Consider the following 9,088-nt stretch of genomic DNA (forward strand, 5'->3'; position numbering starts at 1 on the left):
ATGAGACTAGCAGGCAGCCGCTACCAAATGGCTTAAATGCTGTCTGTGGGTAAGGAGACTTTTCCAACTACTGTTAGTTTAAATAACATGTTCTGTAGTTAGTACGCGCAAACTCTTGTAGTATATGTAGACATGAATAGTATAGCCTTCATGACCATGTACAGTTTATTTGGATGTGCAGAGATGTTTTATTACAAATCACTGCCCCCTGTTCATCTGGTAATACAAGGGGCATTGACCTTTGGCACAAATCGTAAAGATATGCTACATTACTTGTAATGCATGCTTATGTTTGCAGTCAAACTATGAAATGGTAACAGACTAATTAATGCCTTTCAGTGTTACATTGTTTCAGTCTCCTTTTCTTCTGATACTTCCTAGGAAACTGACTGCTTTTGAAGGACTGCTACTGAAAGCATGATGAGTTGAACACAGTAACATTGCACAAGGTAAGAGACAGTGACCGTTGGAAATATTCATATTTTTTGTCTTGTATTGTGGGAGAATATCTGAAGCCTCGTCTCTAAGGCTGTCGTGATTTTTGTCTTCTGTTTTAGGGTGCCTGGAGAAATGCAATGGTCATTTTTTGTTACTGCTGTGCAGGATTTTACTCGTTTTTTTTTTACCCGCATCAGTTTTGCCAATAAAATATTTTTACAAAAATATCTTCCATTTTGGTCCTTTCATTTGCTAAATACTATGATTAAACAGCCGCATAGATGGTTAACAATTTTCATCCTCTAATAGAATTCATGCAGGGACATGATAGAATTTCCCCAAATGTATGTCTTGATTGAATGAAAAGGCACTTTCAGGAAGTTTGCACACCACTTGACTTTTTCAACCTTGTGTTACAGCCTGAACTTTCATGGAATAAATTGCAACTTCGTCGCTGTCCTACCAATAGCCCATGTCAGTGGATTTGTTTTTAGAAATGTATACAAATTTAAAGCTGTCGACCACTTATGGGGAATAACTATTTTGCAGAGTAAATTTGCTTAGGTTGTTGCATGGACTCTGTGCAATAAGTGTTTAATATGATTTTTGAATGGCTACCTCATCTCTGTACCCCACAAACAATTATCTGTGAGGTTGAGCAGTGCATTTCAAACATCAAGGCCAGGGAGTTATTGAATGTCCCTTTGCACATGGTGACGTTATAAATTACACTACAAAGATACAGGTGTCTTTCAAAACGCTGTTGCTGGAGATGGCGGCCAATGGTGACTTTAAAACCGTGTTAATGGCTGATGGGAGAACACTGAGGCTGGATCAACATTGATACTCCACAATGCTAACCTAAATGAGTGAAAAGGAAGCCTGTACAGAACAAATATTCAAACCATACATCCAGTTGGCAAGATATAACCTATGCCCTGAATACAGTGTTATGCTTGGGGCAAATTCAACACATCACTAAGTACGGTGGTTGTGGCTGCATCATGTTATGGGTGTTCTTGTCATCCGCAAGGACAATGGAGATTATTTTTTGTTAAATGGAATTGAGTACAGGCAAAAGCCTAAAGAAAATCTGGTTCAGTCTACTTTCCATCAGACCCTAAGAGGCAAACTCACCTTTCAGCAGGACAATAACCTCAAACACAGCCAAATATACACGAGTTGCTTACCAAGACTACATTGAATGTGAGTGGCCTAGTTTGGACTTAAATCAGCTTTTGACTCAGGTGTGAATACTTGCGTGAAATCATTTTTCAATAAGGGGTATAAATACTTTCTGAAGGCGCTGTAGTCTTACAACATTGAATAAAATGTATCCAGAACAAGTATAGCCATATGACTTCACTTGTAACTATTGACTCGATTGTACATATGAGCACAGTATCTAAAATGACTTGTAGCTGGCATACACTTTCAACATTAAACATGGGACCAACATCTATGTTAATGAGCTGAAATAAAATGCACAAAAATATTATTTCTCATTTTGTGCACATTTGTTTATATCCCTGTTAGTGAGCATTACTCTTTGCCAAGATAATCCTTCCAACTCAGGTGTTGCATATCAAGAAGCTGATTAAACAGCATGATCATTACACAGGTGCACCTGACGGGGACAAAAGAAAGCCACTCAAGTGTGCAGTTTTGAACCACAACACAATGCCACATGTCTCAAGTTTTGAAGGAGAGTGCAATTGGCATGCTGAAGGCAGGAATGTCCACCATGCTAATTTCTCTACCATAAACTGCATCCAATGTTGTTTTGGAGAATTTGGAAGTACGCCCAACCTGCCTCAAGACAACGTGTGTGGGCGAGTGGTTTGCTGATGTCAACAGAGTGCACCATAGTGGGGTTATGGGCAGGCATAAGCTAAGGACAATGAACACAATTGCATTTTATAGATGGCAGTTTGAATGCACAGTGATACCGTGGTGAGATCCTAAGGCACTTTTTTTTTTAAGAAAAGGTATTTGACCTACAGATGCCTATCTATTCCCAGTTGTGAAATCCATAGATTAGGGCCTAACTGATTTACTTCAATAACTTATGAACTGTAACTCTTTGAAATTGTTGCGTTTTATATTTTTGTTCAGTATACTTAATGGCTCTTACTGTACTGTAGATGTATCAACATTTCATAATGGTATATAAACAGGGAGGCAGTATACAATAGCTGTCCAATAGATTTCATCTTTACATTATTCTCCATCCAACACGTCAGTACGTGGCACCAGGTATACGTTCCCATCAGGGGTCTGCTGTAGAGAGTAGTCCTCTATAGAGTAGGGATGTCCATCCTCATCCCGGAGCTGAGAGAACACTTCCGCATACAAGTCTGTGAGGCGGTGTTTAACAATAGCTAGGTTGTGTTGGAACTCCATTCTCTCTCTGGCCAGGTGATCCCTCTGGGCCTGCAGCTGACCCAGCTCTCCCTCCAGATTAACTATATTCTCCAGCTTCCTCTTCCTGCAGTTCTGAGCCGCCACCTTGTTCTTCCCCCGCCGGCGGATGTCTCTGACGAGGGCGAGCTGGGCGTCCGTGAGCGTGTACTTGGTCAGGAGCTCGTTGAAGTCGTCCACGGGTAGGTTGATGATCTTCTCCAGAGGGAAAGGGATCTTGAGGGCGTGAGCTCTGCGTTCGTCCCGGCTCAGAGGGACAGGAGGAGGGTTGCCTCTGGGTTTTACATAAAACGCCTGAGAAGAGCTCCCTATGCTGACAGAGCTGTTAAGGTGCAAGTCATTCAATGCACTCGGTAAACCCTGTTGATGTTTCATTGACATGGGAGGCAGGAAGTGAGGCTGTGGTTGCATTTGGGATGGTTGTGTTACAGGGAAGTAAGAGGGGTGCGGCCCTGAGTAGGGGTAGGACTGGGTAGGATGCTGCTGATAATCCAAGGAGTAAAGGAGGCTAGCTCTCCTACCTTGCTCACCCATACTCTCCACCCCCCTGTGACTATAGTTCAGACCAACCTCTGTGCTTGAACAAGCAGGTACACCGGTCATGACATCATCCGGTGAGGCCAGCGGTGGGCTAGACCCCAGCGATAGGCCCGAGTCAGACTCCAGATCATCCACAGTGCATGGTTGGTGTTTGCCCTGCCTGTGATCAGTCCCTAGCATGTGTCGACTCGAACCCTGAGAGAGGCCAGCATTGTCTTTTCCAACAGACCCCTCACCACCGACACTCATCAGACTCATATGTTCTAGAAAATTAATCTGCGGTGGTGGCAGAGGGTTCAGAACTCTGGGATTCAGCTGGGCTCCAGAATGAGTTCCAGAATGTCTGTACAGTGCCTCAGTTAATTCACTGGTAGCCTGATGCTGGCAGGCTGGCATTACTTCAGAGTAGGTTCCCTCATATGCAACATCACGGTTTGTCTCGACACAACAGGGGAGAGGCTGTGTATGAGACTGAGCCATGCTATAACCTCCCAGAGATATAGGTGGCTCTGTGGGATGGTACTGAATAGTTTCATATGGGCCATCATGGGGGACCTCAAACTCCTAAAATGAAAAACAAAGTAAGAATCATTAGTTGATGCTTTGTCTTATCATTACAGTTTATCATTACTCTCTTTATGTATAAAACAATTCAACACGTTTATCACTGAGGTTTAAATTGCTATGTGTATTTGTGAACATGCAAAATACCATTTCATAGGAGAATGAATAAATCATCTATGGGGAATGAGTGTGAGAAATGAAACTCCTAAAGCAGTGTGGGGGGGGCAGGCTTGAAAAGGAAGTGAGGGGTCAGGCTATCTTACCTATAAGTCACCTGCTGCACATAGCACACAGTTCCCCCCCCCCACCTTGGTATGCACCCATAGCACACAGTTCACCCCCACCTTGGTATACACCCATAGCACACAGTTTACCTCCACCTTGGTATGCACCCATAGCACACAGTTCACCCCCACCTTGGTATACACCCATAGCACACAGTTTACCTCCACATTGGTATACACCCATAGCACACAGTTCACCCCCACCTTGGTATGCACCCATAGCACACAGTTCACCCCCACCTTGGTATGCACCCATAGCACACAGTTCACCCCCACCTTGGTATACACCCATAGCACACAGTTTACCTCCACCTTGGTATGCACCCATAGCACACAGTTTACCTCCACCTTGGTATGCACACAGTTCACCCCCACCTTGGTATGCACCCATAGCTCACAGTTCACCTCCACCTTGGTATACACCCATAGCACACAGTTTACCTCCACCTTGGTATACACCCATAGCACACAGTTCACCCCCACCTTGGTATGCACCCATAGCACACAGTTCACCCCCACCTTGGTATACACCCATAGCACACAGTTTACCTCCACCTTGGTATGCACCCATAGCACACAGTTTACCTCCACCTTGGTATGCACACAGTTCACCCCCACCTTGGTATGCACCCATAGCTCACAGTTCACCTCCACCTTGGTATACACCCATAGCACACAGTTCACCCCCACCTTGGTATGCACCCATAGCTCACAGTTCACCCCCACCTTGGTATGCACCCATAGCTCACAGTTCACCCCCACCTTGGTATGCACCCATAGCACACAGTTCACCCCCACCTTGGTATGCACCCATAGCTCACAGTTCACCTCCACCTTGGTATACACCCATAGCACACAGTTCACCCCCACCTTGGTATGCACCCATAGCTCACAGTTCACCTCCACCTTGGTATACACCCATAGCACACAGTTTACCTCCACCTTGGTATACACCCATAGCACACAGTTCACCCCCACCTTGGTATGCACCCATAGCTCACAGTTCACCTCCACCTTGGTATGCACCCATAGCACACAGTTCACCTCCACCTTGGTATACACCCATAGCACACAGTTTACCTCCACCTTGGTATACACCCATAGCTCATGCTGCCCATGCAAGTCTCTCTTAGGTGTGTTATCAGGTTTCATGTGGAAACAGGTGGTCATTGTACTGTGCAAGGGGCTGCTTGCGATGTACAGTGCTGTGCTTGCCCCCACTCCCTGTCTCTTCATCCTGCCATAACTCAATTGGCCCATTGTCGAGTGTGTGTTACTTTTTAAGTGGGAATACACCGCATTTCCTTAGATTAAATGTGTATACATAAACTTGACACTACTGTGGTTGGTTTGCAAGATTGTGTCATTTTCTATTTTCTGTCTGTTTGTGGTTGCCTAATTCACTGCCATGGGAGTGTTTTGCTAAGAGAGGCCAACAGTATGAAATTGTATCTCACACAGTAAGGATATCATTAAAAACAATAGCTATAGTTTTCCATATCGCTATGGCTACATGACCAGCTGATGTTGGCAGAAGAGAGAGGCTTTCACTCAAACTCAAATCACATTTCAGCTATATGGTTACATAATTATCAGGCTATTGAATACTCATCCTCCTACCTGAAGCTCTGTGATGGCCATCAGTTCCTGCCAGGCTAGGTCCATCTCTGGGTCGTGGGGTGCTCCACGTGACCGGGCTCCAGGGGCATGGGCGGGCATCGACACCCCCCCACACAGCCTGCCCGGATTCGCCAAGCCCTGGAGAATGAATTGGTAAAAGCTGCAAATCTTAGATATCTTTGAGTTATGGCATTTTTATGCTTTATTTTACAACCCTATTTTGACGGTATTTATACTTACAATATGAAAAATGTCATGATAGATACTTTCTGGTACTTGCTTCTTCAAATAGTTGAACACAATTGGTCACAATCATATGTAGGTTTGTGTGTTTTAATGAATAAAACATAACCCTTTTTCACAGGAAAGAAATCGATGCCCAGCAAATACACAACCACCACACAACGTTGTCTCAACGGTCTATTTCATTACATGATGTCACCCACCTCACTTTGTCTCCTCAGTGGGAGTATATAGTTGGCTGCTGCACACATTCAGGACAGGCTGTGGTTGCAGGGAACCCTCCTGGAACAGACAGACAGAAACAACGATTATTATCAGCTTTTTTCATTTTTATTTAGCCATCAGAATACACTGATTACATGCTGAACTCCTCTCTATTGATTCAATACGTAGATGCTAACACACAAAGGAAAACACTAGAAGTCTCACCTCATCTAAGAAAAACACTACATGTTACAATCCTTGAAGAGAACCTGGTGTATGTATCACCTCTGTAAACTGAACACGCACCTCATTTCATACTGCAGAAAGATGCACATACCATAAAGGTAGACCCACTAGAGATGGCTACATGTACTAGATGAGTGTTTGGGTGATGTTCTGTGTTGAACTGTTTGGGACATGCGACGACCAGGCACACAGAGTTCCGTTGGGCTGGATCCCTCCTATCAGCTGAGCTGTGGTGCTACTATGTCAGTCACTGATAAGACAATCTGCTGGGAGACAGCACAGTGCTCCCTCTGCAGCAGTAAGCTGGGGCTGGGGCCTATGCAGTCGGGCCTATGCTTCTTAGTGTAAATTGAAAGTCAGGGAGGGCTTGATAACCTTTATAAATGGTTTAATCTTTAAAATGCTTTATAGGACTTAATAACGTATTTTATCCCTCTTTAGATGCTCTGGATCAGTAATGATGATAGTGGACATACATCGGGGACATTCCCATTAATAAGTGCTCATTTGAGAGTAGCAGACAGCACATTGTCCTGGTTTTTATAGTCATTGTACCACACATTAATTTCATATTTCGTTTTATGTATTGTAGTTGGCACTATAGATACTGACTACGATACTTTGGATGATAAGAGATCATAGTCTAACTTTTGAACAATGGACAGGCAAAAACTAAATTATGCATCATCCAGCATTTACTGGCATTCCTCACTGGCTTTGTTTGGAACTCAACATCATTCAAGCAACTTATTTATACTCAGGAACAGAGCAGGAATCCTCTGCAACAGCACAATGATGACCATTCCATCTTCCATTACCACAATTGTTTATTTACTTTAGTTTATTTTTTTAAAATTCTCATCTCCCCGGCAACACAAAATATTTTCAAGCAATCTGTATATGCCAAGTTTTCCTGATTTTAAAGATCTTAGTGATAAAGTATATAATTTACAACAGGATACATTGCTGCTTCAGAGGAGAAAACTAGGAGGTGATGGCTCTCACCTGAACACTATTGCAAAAATGTGACATTATCCCAGTAAATACCCAGTCACCTAATTCATCAAATCACTACATGGTCATCCATCTTTGTATTTGTACTCTGTGATCTGTAGCTACAGGTTCCCATGCATAGCATAAACAACATAGATGGGCTTGTAACTCATATCCTGCCATAACCACTGTTATGTTTGTGGTGAAGGCTGTTTCCTCTAGTACTGAGGGGACAGATAAAGTCGCCTGGTCTGGCTATCAACCAGGTCTTACAGATCTTACATTAGGTGTTGCATTAACGCAAAAAGCAGCTCAGAGTGAGAAGGTGGTGGGCTATACATCACAATCCTACTACTCAGCATACATTTTTTACTCACATTATTAGGCGCAAGGGCAGCAATGCTAACCCAGATAGAGTACTGTGGACAAGAGAAAAGGATGCAATGTGTAGTTCTGAAGAGTAATCTCTTAGAAATGGTCAGTAGGTAACCATGACACTAATTCCTGAAGAGGACAAATAAGGCTTGAATAGTAACAGTGAATAGGTAATTTACTAACTGGAGATAAATTAATGGCTAAAAAAGTTATCTGGCCTAACTACTTTCTACTCAATATATAGGCTACTAAGATGACAGTTTGATTATAAATATATGCTTGTTCTTCATCTTGGGCATTTGCATAATGTTTTTAATATATGCTTGTGACTATTTTTGAATTTAGTGGCAATTGATTGTCAGTTGTATGTTGTCAATGGGATTATGTTTGTTGAATAACCAGCTATCAATTGCTTCTAATATTTTTGAGAACCTGTTTTGCACAGTGACAAGGTAATAATGAATGTATGAAAAAGGAAAAACAGGGTATATTTAAAACATGAAAGAAGTAGCATTATCTGGCAATGAAAAAAAGCTGGAGAAAGAACATACCTGAGCAACATGTCTCTGAGTCTTCAACACGTGTTCGGGAGACAAAACTCTTCAGAATGACACAGTAGAAACATAATAATCCTGGTAGAGAAGATTAAAATGACTTTATATTCACTTTTGTGAGGACGAAGGTGAACGTGTCCACTTTTAACCGACCATTATAGGGAGTGCATGTGCTTTCACTCTTTCTCTCTCTCTCTCTCTCTCTCTCTCTCTCTCTCTCTCTCTCTCTCTCTCTCTCTCTCTCTCTCTCTCTCTCTCTCTCTCTCTTTCTGTGTTTCTCTCTGCCAATCTCTAGCTCTCTGCTCTGCTACATAGACAGTCCCCAGCAGAAAAGGGGTGTCTCTGCCTTCGATGTAAGCAACTTTCCTGTAAAGCAACCACACCACAGTTTTTAGCATGCTTCTATCATTAATAAAACACTTGCACTCTGACAACAACAAAAAATCCCTTTTTCCCCACAAGAGAAAACCACAGACAAGGGACACGACATACTCCTAAACAACCCCTTGTTACCTTTTAAAACAAAGGCAAATTAGTCTTAGCTAGGATGAATAGTTGTTTAATCTACATGTTGTCTACATTCTTTGACTAATTAACCATTATTAC

At 42.8% G+C, this 9,088-nt stretch overlaps 1 protein-coding gene across 6 annotated transcripts; it reads right to left on the reverse strand.

Annotated features, from left to right (window-relative positions):
- Positions 1 to 151: 151 nt before the first annotated feature.
- LOC120059125 (transcription factor NF-E2 45 kDa subunit-like) lies at positions 152 to 8,669 on the reverse strand. Of its 6 annotated transcripts, XM_039007941.1 has the most exons (5): positions 8,480 to 8,669; positions 7,931 to 7,972; positions 6,314 to 6,392; positions 5,868 to 6,005; positions 152 to 3,963 (listed from the first exon to the last, which is right to left on the reverse strand). In XM_039007941.1, exons 3-5 carry the CDS (start codon positions 6,359 to 6,361, stop codon positions 2,659 to 2,661), a joined length of 1,491 nt encoding a protein of 496 aa, XP_038863869.1. In that variant the 5' UTR covers positions 6,362 to 6,392; positions 7,931 to 7,972; positions 8,480 to 8,669; the 3' UTR covers positions 152 to 2,658. The 6 variants fall into 6 exon arrangements, with proteins under 6 accessions (XP_038863869.1, XP_038863867.1, XP_038863868.1 ...); XM_039007939.1 differs by lacking the exon at positions 7,931 to 7,972; XM_039007940.1 differs by lacking the exons at positions 7,931 to 7,972; positions 8,480 to 8,669 and adding an exon at positions 6,540 to 6,727.
- Between the last annotated feature and the right edge of the window lie 419 nt (positions 8,670 to 9,088).

Source organism: Salvelinus namaycush, chromosome 14 (assembly GCF_016432855.1).
Source record: "Salvelinus namaycush isolate Seneca chromosome 14, SaNama_1.0, whole genome shotgun sequence".
Classification (NCBI taxonomy): Eukaryota; Metazoa; Chordata; class Actinopteri; order Salmoniformes; family Salmonidae; genus Salvelinus; species Salvelinus namaycush.